The 25276-nt window shown below is 32.0% G+C and overlaps 3 protein-coding genes and 1 pseudogene across 3 annotated transcripts; 2 read left to right on the top strand and 2 right to left on the bottom strand.

Moving 5' to 3' along the window:
- Positions 1 to 6403: 6403 nt before the first annotated feature.
- Positions 6404 to 7493, top strand: LOC25482213 (thioredoxin-like protein CDSP32, chloroplastic). Its single transcript, NM_001422400.1, has one exon. It carries the CDS (start codon positions 6469 to 6471, stop codon positions 7363 to 7365), a length of 897 nt encoding a protein of 298 aa, NP_001409329.1. The 5' UTR covers positions 6404 to 6468; the 3' UTR covers positions 7366 to 7493.
- A 5118-nt stretch (positions 7494 to 12611) lies between these two features.
- LOC11420427 (uncharacterized protein At1g76070) lies at positions 12612 to 13666 on the bottom strand. The gene has a single exon (XM_003589514.4). The coding sequence runs from the start codon at positions 13550 to 13552 to the stop codon at positions 12809 to 12811; it is 744 nt and encodes a 247-aa protein (XP_003589562.1). The 5' UTR covers positions 13553 to 13666; the 3' UTR covers positions 12612 to 12808.
- Positions 13667 to 15674: 2008 nt separating this feature from the next.
- On the top strand, positions 15675 to 16626 carry LOC11422501 (uncharacterized). The gene is made up of 3 exons (XM_003589513.4): positions 15675 to 15833; positions 15975 to 16075; positions 16152 to 16626. The coding sequence occupies exons 2-3, from the start codon at positions 15982 to 15984 to the stop codon at positions 16289 to 16291; spliced, it is 234 nt and encodes a 77-aa protein (XP_003589561.1). The 5' UTR covers positions 15675 to 15833; positions 15975 to 15981; the 3' UTR covers positions 16292 to 16626.
- Positions 16627 to 19546: 2920 nt separating this feature from the next.
- Positions 19547 to 20036, bottom strand: LOC11421516 (60S ribosomal protein L23-like; annotated as a pseudogene).
- Between the last annotated feature and the right edge of the window lie 5240 nt (positions 20037 to 25276).

Raw genomic sequence — 25276 nt, 5'->3', positions numbered from 1 at the left:
TTTTAACAACAGGGTATAATAAGCATTCAATCATTCAATCATTTCAGTTGAGATCCTTTAACAAAAGGTCTAAATAAGTCTCATCAATAACTCTTTATTATTTACATTTCAACAAAAACAATACTACGATGATTATTTTAATAAAAAGTATCATGGGATCCACTTAAGAAATTGAATCTTAAGCGAGACCCCGGGTTTTAGAAGATTCCCAAAAAAATTCTTCAATGAAGGTATCTATTAAGTGCCATGTCTTAAATGGTAAAGACCTCACCATTGAAGATAATCTTAGAGATATTCCATAGACAAAATATATTCATGTTTCTCTTTTTCTTAATCAATTTCGTCCATAAAATTATAAAAAGAAAAAGTTAATGGCAATATATTTTAAATTTCGATACTTTTAAAATGGTTGTTTATTCATAAAAAGTTTATATAAGTGTGATATTTTTTAAGGTTACATTATTTTTTCAACATTGAAGCAAAATATACGAGTTATTTAAATATGATATCGTATTGTGAAAACCACTAGTAGTTATGAAACTCATTGTGAGTTCCTTACCTGTTGAATAAACTATCTTTCATATTTACATGTGGATTGACTCTAAACATTGCTAATAATGAAAGGTCCTTTCCATTTTCCAAATTTAGGATTTTTAACTCCAAACTGTAAGATTGATACCTAACATATCATGGGTATGGTTGAAACAAAGAAACAGGAGAAAGCCAACAAAGAACGATGGTGAATGTAAAACATGATGATAATCATGATGGATGATATGGAGAGTGCATAATCTTCTATACAAGGAAGTTATTTTTGACAATTATACAAGTCAATTGATCTTATCTCATATTATAATATATTATTGATTAAGATTCATGTCGGTCCTTGACAAATTCTGTAGGGGTCAAACTAATCCTCAACAAATAAAAAGACTCTACCGAGTCCCTTACAAAATTAAACCGAGATAATTAAGGGACATTAAAGGCCTTACTAAAAAAAATTAGGACAATTTGATCTAGTAAAAATAAAAACCGAAATTAGTCATTATTTTTTGATTTCTTCGTGACAAAAAATATAAAATACAGTGTTAAATTTAAAGAGACCAAATCACTACTTTCATCTTTTTGTCGATCCTCTTCTCCGTTTGAAAAAGTCATGGTCGCTAACACTTGCCAAAAATGAAAGGGTGTTGAAGAAAATGAAAAGTATGAAACGAAATGCAGGAAATCAAAATAGAAGGATATGTTAAACACAACCAACAATTCTCATATTGTGAAGCAAGAATTGATTCTTTCATTCTATTTCAGCGTTAAATACGACAATTCATTCTCTTATCGTGAAAACGTGAAATTTGTTGTTTTATTTTGCTTTGCTTTTTTAAACGGGATACTAGCTTGTCCTCTAAAAAAATTCTTTTTAATCCCAACACTTAATTGACATTGTTAACGCCACATAGTTAAGCTAGTTCTACACGTCATAGGTTCGATGATAAACAACGATCCATGGACTAAATTGTCTCGAATTTATTTTATAAGGGACTAAATAGGGTCTTTTTATTTGTTGAGGACTAAAAATAGGGACTAAATAGACTAATTTGGGCTCTATGGAATTCGTCGATGATGCTCAACCTTGTACGGCCTCTTCGCAAGCCGAAAGATAAAAGTGGTAAGCTTTATGTTGTGTCTCTTGTGGTTGGGACTATCTCTGTTTATTTGCTAGTTTTTTGGTGTATTAACGGCTTTCAAGTTGTCAAAGTTAAAATATCACATTATGTGTTTGCTGGAATACCAACAAAGATGGGTTATTTGGAAAAATAAGGTTTGGCTAGGTCCCTATGATGTTGAAATCAGCTTTTGCAACCCTTTCATGCTTTGGTTGTTGATCAAAATTGACATCAAATAAAATAAAAGGTTGACCCAAGAAAACATTGTGTTTGTGCTGCTCTCTGAAGTCAGCTCGTGTAGAGACCTACACCAGACACACTGTGTGACGAAAGAATTAGTTTTTTTTTTTTTTTTTATATAGTTTTTTTTAGCTTTTGTTTTGTTTTTTTAGCCCACATCAAACACCTTCCAACACCTTATTGCCCTTACTTAGGTTACAAGCTTGCGTTACAAAGCTCGGCAATTGTTAAACTGTGTCAATCTATTATAAATCATATAATCTTCTATAAATTTTTCGATGTGGGACTTTTTCCTTGAATGACTATTTTCTTAGCCGTATTTGCTATTTATTATTACTCTACTAAAGAAAGCAAAAGATAAGGGAATTTAAGAATAATTTACCTCTTCTATGTATCTAAGTTGCAAGAAACATAATATAATTCATTGGTTCACATCCTCTTTGAAGCGTTAGAACGTCTTCAAAAGAGAGAGAAATTGAGAGATTCAAGAAGAAGAACGATAAAACACAAGAGATTGACAACTAAAAAAAGGATCTAGAACCCATAAATCAACAAGAGATCCGCCTCTCCCACTACAGAAATGTCAATGGTGATGGAGATTTGTCAAACGGGGAGAAGAATAATGAAAGATGAAGGAAAGGAGAAGTGGTCAAATCGAGTTTCAGTTATGTATGTACATATGGAAGGCTATGGAGAAATGGGAAGTGCGACGGTTAAAATGTGTTTTTGTTACACACCCATTTCTCCATCATGGTCAACAATTGATATATGTGTTAAAAACTTCAACGGATGAGATTGATTCTCTTATCGTGAAAACGTGAAATTTTTTGTTTTATTTTGCTTTGCTTTTTTAAATGAGAGACTAGCTTGTCCTCTAAAAAAAAAGTTCTTTTTATTCCCAAGTTGACACTTAATTGACACTATTAACGCCATATAGTTAAGCTAGTTCTACACGTCATAGGTTCGATGATAAAAAATGATCATGGGACTAAATTGTCTCAAATTTATTTTCTAAGGGACTAAATAGGATCTTTTTATTTGTTGAGGACTAAAAATAGGGACCAAATAGACTAATTTGGGCTCTATAAAATTTGTCAGGACCCAAAATGGGCCTTAACTCTATACTTTTTTTTTACACACATCAAAACACGTTAGAACACCTTAATGCCACCACTTAAGTTACAAGCATGAGTTACCAAGCTCGGCGATTGTTCTAATTCGACAATATATTATAAACACTACAATTTCCATTAAATTTAACCATGTGGGACTTTCGTTAACTTAACGATGATGTTTAACCTTGTACGACCTCTTCGGAAGCCGCCAGATAAAGGTGGTAAGCTTTATGTTGTGTCTCTTGTGGTTTGGACTATCTTTGTTTATTTGCTAGTGCTTTTTGGTGTATTAGTGGCTTCCAAGTTGTCAAAGTTAAAATAACACATTATGTGTTTGTTGGAATACCAACAAAGATGGGTTATTGGAAATAGGTAAATGATATATGAACAACCAAAAAGGTTGTCCACACCGTCTATCACGACGGTTTGCTATACAAATTTATTTTTTAATTATTTTTAATTACCTTGGTTTGCGTGCCAGGCTTAATTGTTTTCTATGAAAGCTACGGTGTGAAATAGGTTGTAGATATTTGGTTGTCAATATAACACTGCTGTTGAAAATATAAGGTTTGGTTAGGTCCCTATGGTGTTGGAATCAACTTTTCAACCATTTCATGCTTTGGTTGTCTTTTAACTTGTTGATCAAATTGACATCATTGAGATCACTTGTAGTTGTGGTCAAAACGCGACTGCAGTAAGATAAAATAAAAAAGCTGTTGGTTAGAGATTGTGTGTGCAGTAAGATAAATAAAAAGGTGTTGGTTAGAGATTGTGTGTGCCCCTCTACGGGCTGATCCAAGCATAAAACTGTGTTTGCGCTGCTCTCTAAAGTCAGCTTGTGTAGAGACCTACACGAGACACACTGTGTATCGAAAGAATTAGTATTTTTTTGTTTTAATTTTTTTTTGTATTTTTTTTTGTTCAGTTTTTTTTATCCCACATCAAAGACTTTCCAACACCTTATTGCCCCTACTTAGGTTACAAGCTTACGTTACAAAGCTCGACAATTGTTAAACTGTGTCAATCTACTATAAATCATATAATCTTCTATAAATTTTTCGATGTGGGACTTTTTCCTTGAATCACTATTTTTTTAGCCTTATTTGCTATTTATTATTACTCTACTAAAGAAAGCAAAAGATAAGGGAATTTAAGAATAATTTACCTCTTCTATGTATCTAAGTTGCAAGAAACATAATAATTCATTGGTTCACATCCTCGTTGAAGCGTTAGAGCGTCTTCGAAAGAGAGAGAAATTGAGAGATTCAAGAAGAAGAACGATAAAACTTAAGAGATTGAAAAAAAAAAAAAAAAAGGATCTAGAACCCATAAATCAACAAGAGATCCGCCTCTCCCACTACATAATTGCCAATGGCGATGGAGATTTGTCAAATGGGGGAGAAGAATAATGAAAGATGAAGGAAAGGAGAAGTGGTCAAATTGAGTTTCAGTTATGTACGTACAGATGGAAGGCTACGGAGAAATGGGAAGTGCGACGTTAGAATGTTAAAAATTGATATATGTTATATGTGTTAAAAACTTCAACGGAGATTGATCAAGGGTCATCATTGGACACAATTTAAGGCCAAATTCGCAAGCCACTTTTTACAAATTTGAGATTTTTTTTTTATAAGCTTGAGATAAATTTATGAAACTGCTTTGTTGATCGGCTTGCAAAAATATATTATGGCAGATATATACAAGAAAAATCATGGCAAGTATATTTTTCAATAAATAAATGGATCATGGGTGTATTGCATCAAAATAATATGTTTCAATCCTTTTCTAATCATCAAGGATGGCATATACCGTTCCCTTAAAAAAAAAAAAAAAAAAAGGATGGCATATATACCGTATGTTTTGATCCAAATAAAGATTGCTCTTGTTTGGTTGAGGTTGTTGCCTTGTAAATTTTGTTGACACTCTGGTTTCGGTTTCCTCCTTCGCACATTTTGTGTTAGGAGGATCTTTTGTCGTGGTAATATAATTCATTTTAGCCTCTTCAAAAATAAATATAAATACCCACTGTATGCGGTTATTAAATCCCCATGAATGCTTAAAAAATAGTGTTACACATGGCTAAAATATTAGCTTCAATAGCACTCCAATTTCCCCTCCAAAAACCAAACCCCTCCATGAATTCAAATCAATAAGCCTCAAAACCCATGAACAAATCAAAGAATATCTTTACGAATTAAAAGCCACTCTCTTATCTTTTCAAAAATAAAAATAAAAAGCCACACTCTCCTAGTAAAACAACCACAAACTTCTAAAAAAAATTGGAACAGTTATTACTCTTGTTTTGGTAAACACTAATGTTAGTTACAGTGAAAATATGTGTCACGAAGAAATCACGATGTTGTTTTAACAAAAATCATGGCCCACCTTTATATATCACACAACCTATGTATTCCATCGGCATAGCATCCAACGGATTGGAAACAGTTCGGGATGATTTCAAGACGTTTTTTCTCGGGATAAATAGCATCCCTCTTTGGTAAATTTGTTGTTTTAAAATATGTCCCCGAGTAAATATGCATTTTCATTTATTCACCACAGATGCTTTTAAATTGTGGTTTGATTTAACTCTTTTCCATTTCGTTGAAGATATAATTCAATTTCATAATTGTGGCGCGTTTACATGTTTCCTTTGACAATAATTTTGATTCTTGTTTACATGTTCTTCTTTTACAATAGTGAATGTTTCTTTTAAAATTTAATATAGGATTTAAAAAATCATGGTGTTGTTTGAAATCCTTTAGTAGTATTCTTATTCTTCTTTAACTCTTATTCCATCCTGCATCGTATATCATACTTCATCGGTTTGCAATCAAACACCATGTCATGAGCTCATGAAGCAACCAAAGGTCCGGGTCTTCTATGAGAAAGGTATTTGATCAATGCAATATCATTATTTTCCTTTTCTATTATTAGTGATAAAATCACCACTGAACAAATCTTTTACAATTATTTTAAAATGGATTGGGTCCCAGCTGAAAGAAGTGAATTCCTTAAGCTTATTTACAATATCATTGGCTTGAAACGATTATCTAAGTAAAGATAGAAACAACCTGCACAAAACTTAGAAATACAATAAATAGGGGTTTGCCCCTATGTCTGATCATCACATTCATATCTCACTTAAACTATATTTAAATTAGGTTAGGATTGTCTATTTTTGATGACTTTCTCTCTATCCTTCTTTAAACTAACTCTATCTCTCATCCAAAATATTGTGAGTACATAATATATTTTTTACTATTTTCTTGATAATATATATATAAGATGATAATAAATGAAAATGAAGTGGAAAAAGAAAAATGAAAAGACACGTGTGGTGAATAAGTACCACATATGAATTAAGCAAAGAGGATATGATTTTTTATCAATTCCCATACTCTTCTTTCCCAATCTCCTCCAACTCTTGTTTCTCTGCTTTCTCTTCTCCGATGGCTACAATCAATTTCATATGCAAACCCTCAATCCCTTCTATACCAATTTCATTCCCTACCCTTCATTCCCTTCCTTCTTCTATACCTAAAATTTATTCTCGGGTAGGACCCTCTTCTAATCTGCATCTCCAGCAGAGACGACGTGTTGTTATCACCAAAGCAACAGGCACAGCAGCTTCAGATGCTAAGAAGAAAAAAGATGCAAGAGTTCAAAGAGTTCATAGCATAGAAGAGTTCGACGAAGCACTTGAATCAGCAAAAGATAAACTCGTTGTTGTTGAGTACGCTACAAGCGACGACTCAGAAAGCATAGAGATATACCCTTTCTTGGTTGACCTAAGCCGAACATGTAACGATGTTGAGTTTCTTCTTGTTATGGGAGATGAATCAGAGAAAACAAAAGAACTCTGTAAAAGAGAAAAGGTTGATAAAGTACCACACTTCACTTTCTACAAGAGCAAAGAAAAAATTCATGAAGAAGAAGCTATTGGTCCAGATATGCTTGTTGGTGATGTTTTATACTACGGTGATAACCATTCAGGTGTAGTGCAACTTCACAACAGAGAAGATGTTGAGAAACTTATTGAGGATCATAAGATTGATCATAAGCTTATTGTTCTTGATGTTGGTCTTAAACATTGTGGGCCATGTGTTAAGGTTTATCCGACAGTGATTAAGTTGTCGAGACAAATGAATGATACTGTTATTTTTGCAAGGATGAATGGTGATGAGAATGATAGTTGTATGCAGTTTTTGAGGGACATGGAAGTTGTTCAGGTTCCTACTTTTTTGTTCATTAGAGATGGTAAGATTGCTGGTAGGTATGTTGGTTCAGGGAAAGGTGAACTCATTGGTGAAATTCTCAGGTACCAAGGAGTTCGTGTTACTTATTAAAATCAAATCAAATCAATTGCTTGTTCATGTGTGTATTGATCATAAACATATTTTTGTGAGATATATAGTTAAGGATTTGTCTCACTGATTTCATTTTTCGAAAGATATATCCTTATCTTTTTTGTTTACTGGCAATATATTTCCTTGAGAACAAAACTAAACTGTTACACGTTTCAGCATACGCCCTCTGCCCTCCACACACTTCACTAATGTAAAAAGTTATTTTTTGCTTATTATAGTGTGTACATGTTTATATTTTCATTTTGACAAGATCAAACTTAACTAGAATTGTATCAATGCAAATAAGAGGAAATTAAAAGAAGCTAGTGACTAATCCAAGAGCTGACCATGAAAAACCATATTTGTTTAATATTACTTACTTTTCGTATAATCTTATGGTATGGCATTTGACAAACCTCCCTGGTGAACCCATTACAATATAGCTAGCTGTAAGGTTAAGAGCTTCACCTTCCTTTAAATGGGGATCAAATTAGGAATCCAAGACGTATACACATCAACAAATTGTCCATAGTAGACCACACCTTCCTGCCAAAGCTGCACCAAACCAACACTTGCAGATCATTCTCCAAACCATCTTCACAAAAATAGCAATATTTTGGGGCATTGAATTCTACGAATTTGAAGTCTCACTCTAGTTTGTAAGCACCCTCGACTAATTCTTGAATTTAAGTTACGAACCTTAAGGGGTACTTTAACACACCAAAGCCTCTTCCAATCTCCCAACACATGATATTGGTTACCATTCAAAAACTTCTCTAAATAAAGTGGATACAGGAACTTGACGGTGTACTTACACTAGAATCGGCAGTCCAAAAGAGTTGGTCATTAACCAAGAAATTTCTAGAGACGAAATTGGAGTATCTTCTCGACCACATCCAAAGAAAAGACATTATTGATGAAGTTAAAAAACTTGCAACTTAATTTGAAAGGATTTCAACAACTCAGGTATCAACTTGGTAGGTTGGCAAAAGACTGCTCAATCTAAGAATATGTGTTTGGTGCCCACATTCTGTCTCATTCTGCCACTATAGGTTCTCCAACTTGAAATTCCGTTAGAGCATCAGCAACACTGGTTCTACGTATTGTTCTTAAAATACAAGAACATAGAATTTTGTTCTAGGCATTAGAGGAGAATGACATGGAAGGACAGGTTGGAGAACTGTTCTCGCAGGGGAACACGTTCTTGTGCAGTGCTATGTCAGACAAAACAAACAACGAGAGAGAAAAGAGGAAATGAAAAGAAAATATACTATGTGAAGTTTATGGTAGACCCCATATAAAACAAATTAAGAACTTAAATGCATTGTAGTGAAAATGAGGGAGTGATCTTGAATCCTATGTGGCAATTATTGGCCTACAAAAATTAACTTGAGAACATCAACATTGTTCTAGCGGTGGAGATGATCAGAACATTTTCAGAGATAGTTTTGATTATCGTGCACGATCTTGTTCTTCATCCTTCTGGTTTAGCCATTGGAATTATCTTGGCTCGCCCGTCGCTCTTATTCCTTATGTGCAAATCAATCACCTCGATTTAACTATTAAAGATGTCTACTCATCCAACCCTTCTTACCATAACCATCTCTTACTCAAATTCATCACTATATCACTACTGAGACTAATAGCAAACATCTTTACTTCAATGCTAGCATCAAAGATGTTTATAGTTAGTCTGATCATACTAATTATAATTACACAGCCAAAAGTGGTTGCTTGTGGATCCAATCTTTTCTTGGATTTGGAACCTCTATATTCCAGGAAAAAAATATGTTTCTGTTTTGACTTGTTTGTCATAACTCAGCCCCCCTCTATCCATGCTTCACCATCTTCATATACATATGTCTGCTTTGTGGACACATTGCAGATCTGAAGATGAACCCTTCCTCCAGTGTATCTGAGATTGCAACCAATCTAGAAACCTTTAGTTAAATCTTAGATTTTCCAATTTTAAATTTTATCTGCTCGAAATTGTATCAGATGGCTTAAACTGGTCTCTCTAACCTCCTTGTTAACTTGCTCGCCGCAGACACTTGGTAGGCCTAGAAGAACCGTAACTCAACTTACCTTGATCCCGAAACCATACCCATTTACCGTCCCGCGTTGGCAGCTTGATCCATGGCAAATACGGTCCATAATTGCTTCCACAATTCACTCACTAAGGTAATACTAATAGTGATGGAAGATGATAAACTTTTAGCAAGTGTACTAAAAATATATCGAAGTAATAAAATTTATAAGTTCGCATCCACATGGACTGTTTCAATTTCTACTCTGCAAAAGCGTTAAAATAAAGGATGTATTAAATTCAAGAGTGCCCTAGGCAGTTGAGTTGATTTTTGTAACATAAACATAATAAAAACAATAAAAGTTGGTTTTTAGAAAATTAGAGAAAGAACTAGGTCTTTTGAATCATTCATTAGTAATCTGCACCTAAATCGTATGGCTGTTATTCAGTTTACAACAATTAACAAAATAGCTCAGGTCAATCCCTTGACTCAGGGCCCTCTTTTCTAATTATAATTCCCTAGTGAATCTATAATCATCAAAGGTTTTAAGTCCGTTAATTTTATAATCGCAACCTAACAACTTTCCATCCCTAGATTGTCCGTTAAATTGAACAGCATAAATAAGTCTGAGTTATAAGCTGGTGTCAGCAGTCCTATAATCTCTAAGATCAATTATATTGGGGTCAGAATCATAAAAGCATTACACGCAATCTATACTGAATAAACTATAATAACTTTCATAATAATTCAGAGCTACACATTACATGGTCATGAGCTAGAACAGGATCATCTATGACCTGATCAATGGAAATTAGGCACTCATAATAAAAGAATGTAAACAACAAGGTTAAAAGAAATTACAAAGAGATGTTTTGCTCATCAGAATTTCTTTTATCCGTGGTGCATACTGTCTTCTATCTCTCTATGCGTGCGTGCATTTTGCTTTGGCATCCATTCTTTCCATTCCGTGCTCTCTCCCCCAAAACCGTAATGCATAAAACGTGAATCACCTGGTGGTATGTGGCTAGCTTCTTATATATATCATTGTGACCTGGTTGCTATTTTTAATTCTTCTTCGGGTCACATAATCTTGGGTCAAAGCCCACTTGTTTTCCTAATGCAAATACTTGAATTATTTTCATTCACCACTCATTCAATTATTATCACACTTTTGTTTTTTTTGGTTGGCCAATAAACTTATTTCCTTCCTTCAAGTGGCACACCAATTGACCAATAGAACACTAGTAGACTTAATAAATTAATAACAACAATTTATTTAAAATGACTCTAAATTAAATATTAAACTAATGAAAATAGACTAAGTACTTAACTAAAAAGACTCTAAAAAAAAAAGTATGACTGACTGTCATCAGAAGATTCATGAAATGGGATATTTTTAATCTCTCATACACTATCATCAATGTTGATGGAAGTTGTCTTGGTAACCCAATTCGAGCTGACTATCAAGTTGTCTTGGTATCATTTGTAACTCTTCATGTGTATGGCGTGTTGGCTTTTCAGGCTTCATTTCAGGTTCAACTGACATTCTTCAAGTTGAGCTCTATGTCATCCATCGAATTTTAACTCTTGCAAAGGGTACCAGCTTCTACAACTCGATTTAATTTCCTACACCGATTCTTCATTTTACATCAATCTCATTGAGTCTTCTCCAAACAAACTCCATTAGCATGTTGTGTCGATGCAAGACATCAAAGATATGTTAAGAGAAAATATTCACTTTAATCAGAAGACTTCTTAAGTTTAATTAGAAAATATTCACACTCTTCATGATTGTAATTAATGTGATGATTTCATGGTTAAGTTTGATTCATCTTCTAATGCAGCAGGAACCTTCTTAAGATTGTAGTCTCTTTCTTTGCCTTTTGTTTTCTTTCTTAGCCTTGTAAAAAAAAAAATAGTGTTGTGTTGATGATTTAGGAAAATTGAATTGTTTTTTATTTTATTTTTACAAACACATGAAACCAAGGGTAGTTTGGTCATTTTTTAATGATAAATTAATCTTTTTTTACTGCAAGAATGATAAATTATTGTTGATAATTAATGTATTTTTAATTTAAAGAATTCATATAGATCCTCCATAATCATCTTTCAATATAATTTATGAATTCTCTAAATTATGGAGATTTTGCATTAAGAAAGCTAACCCTCCAAAGTTCTTCATTCCAAAACTCTTCATTCTTTCTACTTATCTTTTTTATCCAAAGTCTTACCGTCTCTTCTCTTGTTCAAATTCACAAACAAAACTTTAGTTTTTTGTCGAGGTCTTGGAATACTTAGCATTTTTCATATTTTTTTAATTAATTTATGTCAAAAATAATATCTTTGTAATTAGTTTTAATGAATTTTGATTTTGAAAAGTATCATAATTATAAATACATTTAAATGCTATTTTTATTGATGTCATGACTTTTTTTGGGTACAAATGTGATGACTTTATTATATAGTAGTAATTCAAAACTTGAACCTCAATATATGAACGAATTAATTATTATTATTATTTTTGTGTGATCATAATAGATGGAAAAATTATTTCTCAAAAGATTTACCATGATTGTATTCTCGATGCTACATTCGATTTCAAAACCTTTGGATAGATTGAAAAAATTATATTCCTTACAATCCCATCCAATTTTTTTTTTTAAAGCTAAGGTAAGGAAGTTTTTATTCAGATGCATTGTATTTTTATTTTTTTTGGTCAATTCAGATGCATTGTATTAGTGTTATGTTGATGATTTGAGAAAATTGAATTGTTTAAATGGAAACAACAAGGAAAGTCATATTTTTTTGGTTGGTAGCACAAGTAAACAACAAGGAAATTGATTAGAAAATGCAATGGCAGACACATCATGTATAAGAAAATGACAAAAAGCAGCCTCACCAACCAGTGCCAATGCGTTATTGCGTTCACATGCGTCCATAAACATCAACAATTATAATAATAATAATAATACTATGGCCCATTCATTGATGATCGATGCCATCTGGGAAAACACTATATATGTAATTATTAATTGAGCATACATTTTCTTTCAAGTAAACACAAGCAGTCCCCCAAGGGATTTTAATTTGAATTTTGATTGTTCATACATCATTGTTTTGAAAATTCAATATATTTAATTTATCTTATTCATTTTACTATTTTTTATTTGACTTGGACTTGATGAATCAATAGTAGTAGTAATTGTTATACACATATACTATGATCTGGGTTGATTACTTGAATCTGAGTTTAACCAAAAGGCTATAATTTCTATACAGTAAACCAATATTCATACATATTTGGCACGTAAACCTATTAGATGTGCAACCAAAGGAAAAAAAATATATAGATAGAAGAAAATAGAAATAATCTACAATTTGAAGAAAGTAAATAAAAATGAAAGAATAATGATAATTTATTTAGCTTTAAGCACAGGATTCAACTGAAGAGGCCTAGGTGGAGCCATTGTTCTTCTCTTCCAAAGATTAATTTCATTCCTTGGCTTAAACTTGAAATCAGATGTACCAGTAGTATTTCCACCAACACCTAAAATAGGTGCAGAAAATGGAATCAAAATTTCATCATCCTCTCCATCAGTAAAACATTCCCTTTGATCAATTTCTTCAGGCTCAATCACTGCCTTCCAATCAAATTTAGAAAAAGCCTCACGTCCACTTGCAAATCTCCTCATATCACCCATAGGCGGTGCTTTGTTGTTCCCTTCATCAACAAATCCAGAACCATCTGATTTCCTTTCCGCAAATTTTGCTTTAGACCTCTGCGAAAAAATCCTCTGAAACTTGGATCTCTTTACCTCAGTATCCACCTTTGGAGTGAAGAGATCTTTGTTGGGTTTTGGAATATTTTTCTTCTTGTGATGCTTGATCTGTCCCATACAAGAAATCTTTGGTGAAGTGGGTTCTTGAGTTTCATTGCCACCACCATCTTTAGGTTTTCTTCTAGCTTCATATGGAATCATAGTAACCATAGGTCCAGAAAAACCCTTACCAACAGCATGAGTTTTTGCACCCCACTTTGTATTACTATTTTCTGATCTAAATTTGTGATCTCTTCCTGGACTGAAAGGAGCGTTTTGAAATGTTATTGTGATTGCTTTCATGAACTTGTTCCTTAGCTTACTTTGTTTATCTTTCTCCATGATGATGATGATGATGATTAAATTGTTTGTTGGATTTGATTTGAGTCACAAAGGTAGATACTATATATAGATAGATAGATAGCTTTATGTGTTTGCGTTGAAACTTATAACATATGGTTTTGATGTGTGTATGTATGTATACTACTGGTATAGTGAAGATGATTACGTTAGCATGTAAATTGATATTGACTCTGTCAATTTTGGTAGGTAAGAGTTTTGTTGGTCAAACATATCGCTGTGACTAAATTGATAAAGACAAAGACAAACGCACTTTCCTTAACTCAATAAACAAACAAACAAACAAACATAATTGTAATTTAATTCACATTAATTAAAAAACATGCGGTTTATAAAACAAGGTTGCTTGCGGTTGATGCATGCAGGATATATTGAAATTGAATGAATGATTGTCGTTATCTTATTTGAATTTTTGATGCTGCACAAGCATGCCTTTTTAGAATCCTTTGAATGTAAAAGATTTTTTTTAACTCGAATAGATATTTTTTATTTTATGGTGCCGCTAATTTCATCACTTCCTTGACTTGTTGAGTTTTTCATCTAACAATCAAACATGGCACGTGGGTACCTATTAAATTAAGGTAGTACCTCATTTTTTGTTTGTTTACTATAGCTTTACACGGCAGCTCGTTATCTTTGAAACACGGTCAGAATTAAAGAATTCTCTTTCATGAATAACATGAGGGTACTTCTCTTTCATTGGTCAAACAAACAAAATACCTTTATTTCTCGTCTGTATAGTTTCGTTTTCTTTTCTTCCTAAAATAGGTATCTTATCTATACGTGGATCCATAATTATTATAAAGTTTGGGAAAAAAAATATTGCAACACATTTTTTCCTCTCCAATTTTTAAGATGTAAGCCTCTTCCACATTTTAGGTTTGGGATAAATTACATTTAATTTGTAGCAAATAATCAAAATTCAGAGAGGTTAACATAAGAAATTGCAAGCAAATAATAAAAAAATTTAAAGAAATTATCCAACAAAAAATATATATAAGAATTTATATAAGAAATTGAGAAGAATTTACATAAAAAACTGTAAAAGTTTTGAGTTAGAGTCCGGGCAACTGCCTAGGCTAGCTGGGCCTTGGATCCGCCCATGTATACGCCTAACTCACACTAATCTCTCAGGTTTTGTCGGATTTAAATGAGTGATAAACTCTCAACTCTCGTAAGAGTTTTAACGATGTATGCTCAAGGCTTAAAACTCTCCATATAAGTGTTTTTTTTTAAAGAATATAAGCTTTATTTTCTTGTTACCATAATATTTGTATGAAGTTTCTACCGCAACATAAAAAATATTAATTTATGCCGAAGAATACGTGAAACTAAAAGTTGATTGGTAAAAATTTAAGTGTATAATGAGTTGTTAAGCAAAGTGATTGGCCTCATACTTGGAGTTACTTTTTTTTTTTTTTTGTAGTGGCCGGGTTTAAACCCCGGTCCCCAGACCTTGCATATTTTTTGCATTATCCCAACCAACTGAGCAAAGCTCACGAGGACACTTGGAGTTACTCTAAAATAACTTGATCCCTTTTCAATATTTAATTGAGTAAAAATTTAAAATTATAATAAAGTAGTTTATATATGTATAGATTATTAATAAAAAGGAAATGTTAACAATCACCTTAGGGGACATTTGTTTGACGGTTGAAATTTCACTCATGAGAAATAATAATGGGTATCTTATTCTTGAGTATTTTTTGAAAATGGGTATCTTTGGCAGTTTGGTCCCTAAGGTCAATTTTGATTCGGTCAACGCACACGTGAACGCCACGTGTATTATTTTAATTTTTTTATTATTTTAAAAATAATTTTTTTATTTTTGTAATTAAAAAAAAATATTTTTTTATTTTTTAAAAAGTATATTTTTTAATTAAAAAATAATTTTTTTTTATTTTTTAAATTAAAAAAATATTTATTTATTTTAAATTCCCACATTAGCGAAGACCAAATCAAAATTGGCCTTCGGGTCAAAACTGCCAAAAATCCAATACATAAGGGTTGTTTTGTATTTTCATTAGTTAGGGGTCAAAACCGCAACTTTTGAAAAGATAGGAGACTAAAAGGCAATTAAACCTATAATTTAAGCTTGAATTTACTCAAATAACAATGGTGGGTAGTGGGTCCATTGTAAAGTGATTTTGGTTTGTTTGTTAAGATTAAGAAGATTGATTGTAGTCGGTGAGTTCGGGAGGCTATCATATCATCATCGTCACATAACAGCAGGCGCAGGCGCAGGCAGTAGCTAGAAAACAGAGTAAGCTCTCTTCTTATTATTTAACAGAGTAGGCACTAACTAGCAATTCTCTCTTTTCCGCAAATACACGAAAGTGCACACCACCTGTTTGTCAAAATGCAGAGACTAAAATGCTTCTCTTCAATCTCCTTTTTGGTATAGTTTGTCCATGGATCTGCAGGATTTCCTTATTCGCGCTCGAATTTTCAAGCTTTACAGGCAAGCTTTGAGAGTTGCCGCTCGAGCTCCCCCTCCCGCTAGAGGTAAACTTTCTCATTTTGTAAGTGTAATCCCAATCATGATGATGATTCATGACATGACAATGCTTGAGATGTGCAGGTGAACTGAGACAAACTATTAGACAAGAGATTGAAATTAATCGAAACTGCAATGACAAACAAAGGATCCGTTTCTTGATCAGTGAAGGCTTGGAAAAATTGAAACGACTCGATGAAATGCTTGATATGCAAGGTCACTGACCTGACTCAATCAATGTGTATCGCTATGTATTAAAACGATAAAATCCCCATTCCAAAACTATAACAGAATGATTTGATCTTGTTACTTGTTATTTGGTGTATCGCTGGTTTTTTTCCATTATTTCATCTTAAGATTTATCAGTTTGATTTCATTTCCTGTCCTTTGTTAGGAAGTGCATATGTTATTGCTTTTGGTTGAGGGAAGGGCTTTAGGTTCTGTCAAGCTTCATGTGGACTTAGAGATTAGAGTTATTTTGAATAGTTTTGGAGGTTAGAGTTAATCACATCTATAGATAAATAAATCGTCGTCCTCATATTTTAGAGGATGGATCTTATTTCTTTTTAGGGCTGGCCTCTTTGTTTACATAAATATAACACAGATTCGTCTTTTTTTTTTTTTTTTTTTCTTCAATTTCAAATTTGTCATTTATGTTAATAAAAGAGAACAAGTACTTTAATATTTTTTTATTTTTTTTTGTAACAAAATGATCCCTTTTTTCATCCGGCATAGTCAAAAAGTGCTTACATGATTATTTAAAATTGAGGTGAAAAGTTCAAAAGTTGTTTATGAAACCAAACAAGAATACTTCCATGCAGTTCTTCATCTTGTTTCCCAATTTAATCATAATTTTATAGATAATATTTTCATCAACAAATAAATCAAGTAATCAATCGAATCGATTTTGTTTCAAACTAAGATTAAATAATACACATATGAATCCTAGTTTAAGAGTGGTGAATTTAGACACATGAACTTAGCAATAAACATCTAAGTAAACACTTTTTATCTGAGTTTGATGGAAAGAGAGTAACGGTGCATATTTTTATGACATAACGCACTAGGTAAACACTTTTACTAACATAAATGACTATTTAAAATAAATAAAATGATTAATATGATACAAACGTTAAATTTGGACCTCAAAATGTATGTGGCCAAATCTTTACAAATATCAGTAGAAATTCAGATTTCTAAAGCTAAACAATCACAAGAAGTAGTTTTTTAAAACATTGGTGTTAGTGCGAATTTTTGTTAAATGGAGGCCCAAAAATGACGTACTAAATAAGAAGGCCGTGAGAACAAACACACCTAACATCCAGATGTTGTTCATTAGGTCCCTCAAATTGCTCAACCGATCAAGTCGTAACTCACGATCAATTTTAGATAAACACACCTAATGCATCCGAAGTTTTAATATATGTTGATGTAAATTCTTATTTATATGAAAGAATCTTTGTTGAAAGGAATGATTTTGATTTTTATATGGATGAGTATGAGAAACTTCCCCCGTCAACAACTCATGTTAGATAATTGAACATTCTTTCAAGAATTGCAAATATCGGATTCCTCCAAAAGCCACTAGAAATCCGATAGTTGATCATAAATCCAAAGTGTAACACGCTGCTAAGCCTATTGCATCAAATCCTAAAGTTGGGAATGTTGATGAATTGATCACATGCCCTATGCAGGTCCAACTCCAAACAATGTTGTAGATTGTAGTAAAATTGTTGTAGAAGAAGATCTTATTATTATTGATATAATAAGGTCTAAAGAGGTTGGAACTTGTGTTTGTTAGAGATTTCATAAACCATGGGGATGAGATATTTCCTAGTATTTATGTTGGAGAAATATTCTTGGTTTATGTTATGGGTGACGAGCAAAGGGGAAGGACTAACAAAGTAACAAAATTTCTGATATGTGTGTGTATCGTTTGTCCTCATCTTAGAGTGATATGGCTTTCGATGTCATTGTCTCTAATGATGTCATAAATCCTAACGTTTTTCATGAGTTTGAGATTTTAAGGAAGTATGCTTGGAAGGGAAATAATGCTCCAAACTCCTAAGCATAGGTTTTACACTTACGAGGACCAGATAATGACAACTAGTATTCCTTTCATCGTCAATTACTATAAGTAAATTTTAACTTTTTAGATTCATTTAATTAATGATGTATTTGGTTCATAATATAGATCACATACATAATTAATTAAAAGAACGTAAAAAATTAAAATTTACTTATAATTGACTACGGAGGGAATAATTATTGAAATAATCCTTGTGCTTCTAGCAAAGAGCCTTTTATATAAGTGGTGTCTAAGGTCAAGAAAAAGTTTAAGCCGAAGGAAGTTCAGTTACATAATACTAGCTCAAAGGGTAGAATAGAAGACTATTTGTAGAAGCATTTGCTGTGTTTTTCTTAGTTTTTTTTTCAACTTTTTACATTTCATTTTGTCTTTTTTCACTTTTTATTTTGTTCTGGGTTAGGTCCTCACAATTTTTTTATTTCGCTTTTTTTTAATTAAACTTTTTTTTTTTGTGATGTTGGGATTTGAACGTCATACATTACATATATTATGTATTGTTCTTACCAACTGAGTTATACTCATGAGAATAAATGAACTTTTTTTTAGCTTAAAGCTTAAGAAGAAAAGTGACTTACCTAAATCTTTTCACAATAAAAATCTTTTCTAAGTATTTTTAACAAAAATATTTGTCACCATATTTATACATTTTGAATTTATTTTGACTAAGTCACCCTTTACACTAACGTAATTTAAAATATTTTCTTCTATCTTAGTTTTATGCATATTTTTTTTTAACACAGTTTTATGCATATTTAAAAAAAATCAAAGCTATAAAACTTGTGAAGATATTGATAAAAAAATTTGAACTCAAAAAATGTAGGGTCTGTTTGATAGTGACAACGAAGTAGACATGATATGATAAGTTATTATATCTGATCACAATTTAGCGTTTGACGAGACAACAAAATATAATAATTTAATCTTAAACCTATTATATTTCATCTCTCTAGTTAAAACTCTTATCCTGTATATGAGTTGGGTAAAAAGTTACTAGCATTTATATTTTAAAAAGATTGGAGAAGGTGAAACAATTGTTTATCAAACTGGCACTAATAATCATTTTACAACAATTTTCGATGAACTTTAAACTCTATACTTGAATTGAGATTACAAGACTAAGTTCTAACCACTGAACTTTGATTCAATTCTATCTTGTTTGAATGTTAATCTAATCTAATTAGGACATAGCACAGTATGATTTGATAAAAAGATAATTTACTCATTTACTCTAATATCATGTAATTTAATATTTTTTTTATCCGACCAATTAATCATCTTCTAAATCCAACCAATTAAACATAAGTCAAGGAAAGACAAAATGGTGACAAAGTTTAGGCATAAACAAAATCTCTTGAAAGACCTAAAAACATAAAGATGATTCTCTCTTGTATTAAAATTGCCACAATGGCATCGGCACTACTTGCAATCTTGAAACAGAATCCACACTCATATTATGGCATTGGCACTTGGCAGCATTTGCAATCCTAGGCCAAAGATCAGCACACTCCTTACCAATTGGTCCAGTGATAGCAGAACCTTTCATTTCTCCCTTAGGATTCACAATAACACCAGCATTATCTTCGAAGTACATGAAGACACCATCCTTTGGGCGCCAAGGCTTGCACTGACGAACGATGACAGCTGGCAAAACCTTCTTCCTGAGATCAGGTTTTCCCTTCTACATAGTAGCCATCACCATGTCACCAACACAAGCTGAAGGAAGACGATTCAACCTACCTTTGATTCCCTTCACGGAGATGATGTACATATTCTTTGCTTCGGTGTTATCAACACAGTTCACTGTCGCCGCCACTGGTAGACCCAGTGACATACGGAACTTGTTCCCGGCGGAAGGAACCACCCCGACCTCTCTTCGACATGGTTGTGTTATTTGTTACCACTCCATGTAATTTAACATCTAAAAACTGAAATATGAAAAAATATAAATAAAATGAAATAACTAAATTAGAATATGATATGAAATCAAAAACATGGATCAAGCATTAATAAAGAAATTTAAAATACCTTTGATTTTATCACAAAGGTAATTTTGTCATTTTATATCATAAAAAAAATTAAAAATATATTTATGTTGTTTCAAGACTAGCTCTTCATTTAAATATGACATCTATTTCAAGTGCCATTTAAGTATGCATCTTGCTTTTCTATTTAGTTATCATCGTTAGTCGGGATGAGAATAATTAGGTCGAGCTAAGCTTTGGAAGGCTTAAGTGTGGCCTGCGAAATTTTTTTGAGGCTTAAGTCTGGCCTGCGGCCTGTCATAGACTTACTTTTTAGGCATGAGTCTGCCCTTCTGAAAGCCTGATACGACCTGCTAGCCTTCATATGAACATCTTTAAATAAACAATGTGATCAAAATTTAAATAGACTAACGAACTAATATATCAGTTAGATTAAACTCACTTTTGATAATCAACATGAGTTTTTAAAGAATTTGACTATATATTGTATCATATTTCAATTTTAGTTTATAATAATACATTTAAATAAAGTTTAACAAGTTTTTATTTAAATTTAAAGTATAAAATATAATATAATAATAAATAATAATATTAAATTTACTTAAATAGGCCGGTCTAATAGGCCTAAGAGGCTTTTTGAATGGTCTATGGTCTGACCTTTTAAGTTAAATAGGCTTTTAAAAAAACCTAAGTCTTCTCTATTTAAGAAAGAAGTCTGGCAAGCCTGTAATAATAGTTCTATGAATAATTAAAATTCTATAAATAATTAAAATGCAAAATAAAAAATTAATGAAAGTTCGAAAAGAAGAAGGGGGGGAGGGGGGGAGTAACTGGAAGTTGTTTGTTATAGAAGAAAGATATCACATCAGTTTTATTTGAAAGAGAGGGTGTGCGTGAAAAAAATAAAGAAATTTATTGGTAGATTAAAATGCTAGTATAATTGGAAAAAAAAACTCCTCTTCTTGAGTTTGAACTCATTATTCTAAAACGGCATTTAAAAAGAACAGATGGAGTATTATCATTTGCGCAACAACCAAATGGACACATTCAGGCCTTTTTATGCTTCATAATTTAATTAAGCTTTCATTGATTTCTATAGTTATTGTTTTATTGATTATTACTCCATATAAAAACTGTGTGCGTGGTTGTGTATTAAGTTGTTCTCCATATAAAAGAATATGAGTCTATTTCAAGATTTTTTTTCTTAAAAAAAAAAAGTTCAAATGGACCCATATTCTTTTATCTAAATATTTTTTTAATTTTCTTCAAAGAGTTTTTTTTTTGTTGTAAATACAATCTTTTCTATATAAATATTTTTAACGAAAATATATTTTCTCACCATTCATACTTTTTTTATTTTTTTTATTTTGACTGTGTCACCCATATATTTGATTTAAAATAGAACCTTCTATTTTATTTTATTTTTTATATTATTAAGTCATATGATAGTTGACTGATGTATGACTTTCTTACATATTCAAATATATTATATGTGATTTACATATATAAAAATATAACGTTTTCATTTTATTACCTTATTGGAAATTCGCAAAACTTATATTTTTCAAATTTGTAACGGTCTCTTTCAAATATATAATAATGCCAGTATAAGTGATTTTCACATAGGTTTTTTGATGGGTTCAATTTCCAAGGAGAAGCCAAAATTGATTTCATTGAAGGATTTGATGCCTTTGCGTCCATGGAATTCACCACCTTTGCCACTAAGTGAACTTAGAGGAAGGCAATACATGAAGCTCAAGAAACCAATTTTTAAAGATGGGGTCGAAGTTTATTGGCTACCAAAGATCTTAGCAAATGAAGATGAAGTCCCTGAAACTGTAATTCCATTTCAAGGTGTTTTCAAATTTATTGATAGACATGTCCTTACTGTTGTAAAAAGGTGGATTGGTAAGATTGTTGAGTAGGAATCTAGCACATGATTTCTTTATGAAACTTTTCCATTGATGATGAATGAATAAATGTTAAGTACTTTATGGTTTTGTTGAAGTTTTTATGTTGGATCTTCGAAAAAAAATCTATAAATATATTTTAGGTGATGGTGCCATCCATGATAAATTTTAATGCTTTATTTGTTTCAATTTTAATCATTCTTTGGAGTCAATGGGAAAAAAAGAATCAATTATTGGAAACTAGTAAGTTACATAGATTTTTTAAAAAAAATATTAAACTGTGTCTAGGTGGTAACTAAGTAAAACAATCCCTTCTATGTTGCGAGTGAAGTGTGTATGGAGATTTTCATTTACGGTCGTCTATTTAGAAGGGATTGTGAGAAATTTGAAAGAAAAAAAAATAAAGTAAGGATGAAATGGAAGGTGTAAAGCCCCGGATTTTGATCCAAGATAATCTTTCTCATTTTTAGAAAATCACTACTATTTTTTTGTTTTGTTTAATCATCATTAAAAAATTCTTAATACCTATACAAAAATTCTCAACATAAATTTCCTTCAAAATTACAATTCAGATCAAAAACCCAATTTCAAGTAAAAACTTCAAAGCATAGACCATCTCTTCTTTGGTACCTAAAATGTTAGTGTAAGGGTCAATTTCCTTATCCAAATTGGTTCATACTCAAAGCACCAGAAACAATGTCATAAAATAGATAATATCAAAACTTATCAATCAAAAAGAATTAAGAAAATTACACTAAGTCACATGCTTCAAAGTAAAGTTCATACACATCTTGTTTGCAATAAAATAGTTTTAAGTCAATTATCAATCACATGTATACAACAGACTCAATGCACATATGTATAAGATGTATGCTCTTATAACTATATGATCCGGATATAACCCGCAGGCACCACACAGAAATATAATCACAATTCCCGCCACTAAGGCATCCACACAGAATATAATTGCAATTTCCGCCACTAAGGCACCACATAGATGCATATGCCATGCATGATCATGAAAATGCAGACTAAAACCCGCCGCTAAGGCACCACACAGAATATAATCACAACCTGCCACTAAGGTAATTACAGGTATTAATGCATCATCAAGCACACAAACCAAAAGTCAGTCATTTCACAAACTCACATTTTCATCTTTCTCTTCTTTAATTAATCAAAAAAATGTAACATTTCTTTTCCAACATCACAAGAACATATAAAGCGCATTAATATAAAATATATCAATTCACACCACATTATCATACACAACTTTCATATAAAACATAATTAAGAATAATCACTCATAATTAATAATACTCTACTTAATACGTTTTAATTATTTTTCTTTTTAAAAGACAAGAATTGCTACTTCTACTTAATAACACAGCCTAGCACTTAGTATGTACGTATGGGGAAAAAGCCCTTACCTTGAGAGCTTTTCTTTCTAGTCGAACTCTAAACCACCTCAAACTCACAGCTACGGTGAAGACATGGTTTCTCTCAGTCCAGGAGTTAGTTTGACGACCGGACCGTTGAAATCGAAGAACCGCATGTTGGGAACACGCTGTCCAAAAATGAGCTCAATCGGACGGTGAACGAAGGCGTAATCGCAATTCTACGATGACATGTTTGAGGAAAACGAAAATGGCTTCAATGAATTTAGAGATTGAAGTATGGAAGTAAACAAAATAAAAAGGACATAGAGTATACCTTAGACTTCCATGAATTTTAAAAAGAGAAGAAAGGAGTGGCTTGATTGACTTATGAAAAGGGGTTTGTGTCGCAAGAATTGAGTAAGGTCTTGGTTGTCTCTAAAACTTTGTTGTTTGCAGATAGTAAAGAAAGGACCACATGCCAAAGAGTATAATCACAAATTTATGTTTTTCTTTTCAGGTCTAACAAGAGGAGTTTGACGTGAGTTATGTAGAGAGGGTAGGTTACACTTTTCTTGCTCAATTGTGATTGGCAATGGCTTTAGATGTATTTGAAATAGCAAGGCTAAAATTGAAGAATGAAACTCATGAACTCAAGTAGAATAAATTGAAAACAAAGTGGTGATTAATTATATTATGGCACTATACAGATCTTTTAGAGGAGGTGAGCGTGTATGTTGTTTTGTTTTGTGCAGCAGAGAGTAGGAAATGTTCTCAGTCTCTTCCTAATTGTGTGTTATCAAATTATTATAGGTAGATACATATACAAATAACCGTCCCTTTTGAACAAAATCAGAATAATAAAGAAATGAAAACTAGGTTTATTTTAATTGAGTCACTCATAGCATAACTATAACTATAGGAAGTAGTTGAGGTGGATTCCTTATCTTTAGGAAGGCATGCTAATAAGTAAACAACAGCAACGTGATTAATAGGAGAGTAGTGTTTTGACTCAGCAACAAAAGGAGACACTCATAGTCAAATAAGTAGAATAAATTGAGTGGAAATAGGAATGGAGTAACCACCACAATAACCCACGTAACTAAAGAGGTGGACATACATAATCTTTCACTAATTTTACAAGGAATAATAAAGAAGGTTGAATTGAAATTAAGACTCAAACCTAAAACGCATGGCTTCTAGTGCATAGAGATGATCTAGCAACTAAAATTAATAGTATTATAATCAGATCAAGCAGATAATTTGAATTACATAAACTATTATAATAATTTAACAAAAGGAGGATTTACAATATTCTAAAATTCCTTGCACATGAAATAAATCGGTGAATAAATGATAAATAAATAAAAAAACATACATAAAATATTGGAATGTTACAGAAGGAATGACATATTTTGTGAGGGGAGCGTTGGGGTGGGGGGTTATTTCTCACTAATTTGAGAAAACTTAAAAATTTGATGGTCGTGATTTGATTGGAATTGTGGCTACCAGGTCAAATTGAAAAGAAGAAGAAGATTCAACCCAGATTTGAATCACTTATCTTCAACTCTAAATCTCTTAAACCCATCTTGAAAAGAAGAAGATTATGAATCTGGATTGAAGAGAGTAAAGAATGTATGTGAGGGAAGAATAAGAATAAGAGGGCATAATGGTCATTTCATTTTTAGTTGAAGTCCCAGGGGGATTTTTGTCAGTTCAAGACATCTTTTGCTAACTCATCATCTCATTTAACCAATCAGCAATGCCAAGTCAGCTAATTAGTGATGTGGAAGTGATTAATTGGGTTGAAGGACTAATTTTAAATGATTAAATTTTGCAATGGCTGTTTGAA

Source organism: Medicago truncatula, chromosome 1 (genome assembly GCF_003473485.1).
Source record: "Medicago truncatula cultivar Jemalong A17 chromosome 1, MtrunA17r5.0-ANR, whole genome shotgun sequence".
Taxonomy (NCBI): domain Eukaryota; kingdom Viridiplantae; phylum Streptophyta; class Magnoliopsida; order Fabales; family Fabaceae; genus Medicago; species Medicago truncatula.
This window is presented reverse-complemented; position numbering and strand designations above follow the sequence as displayed.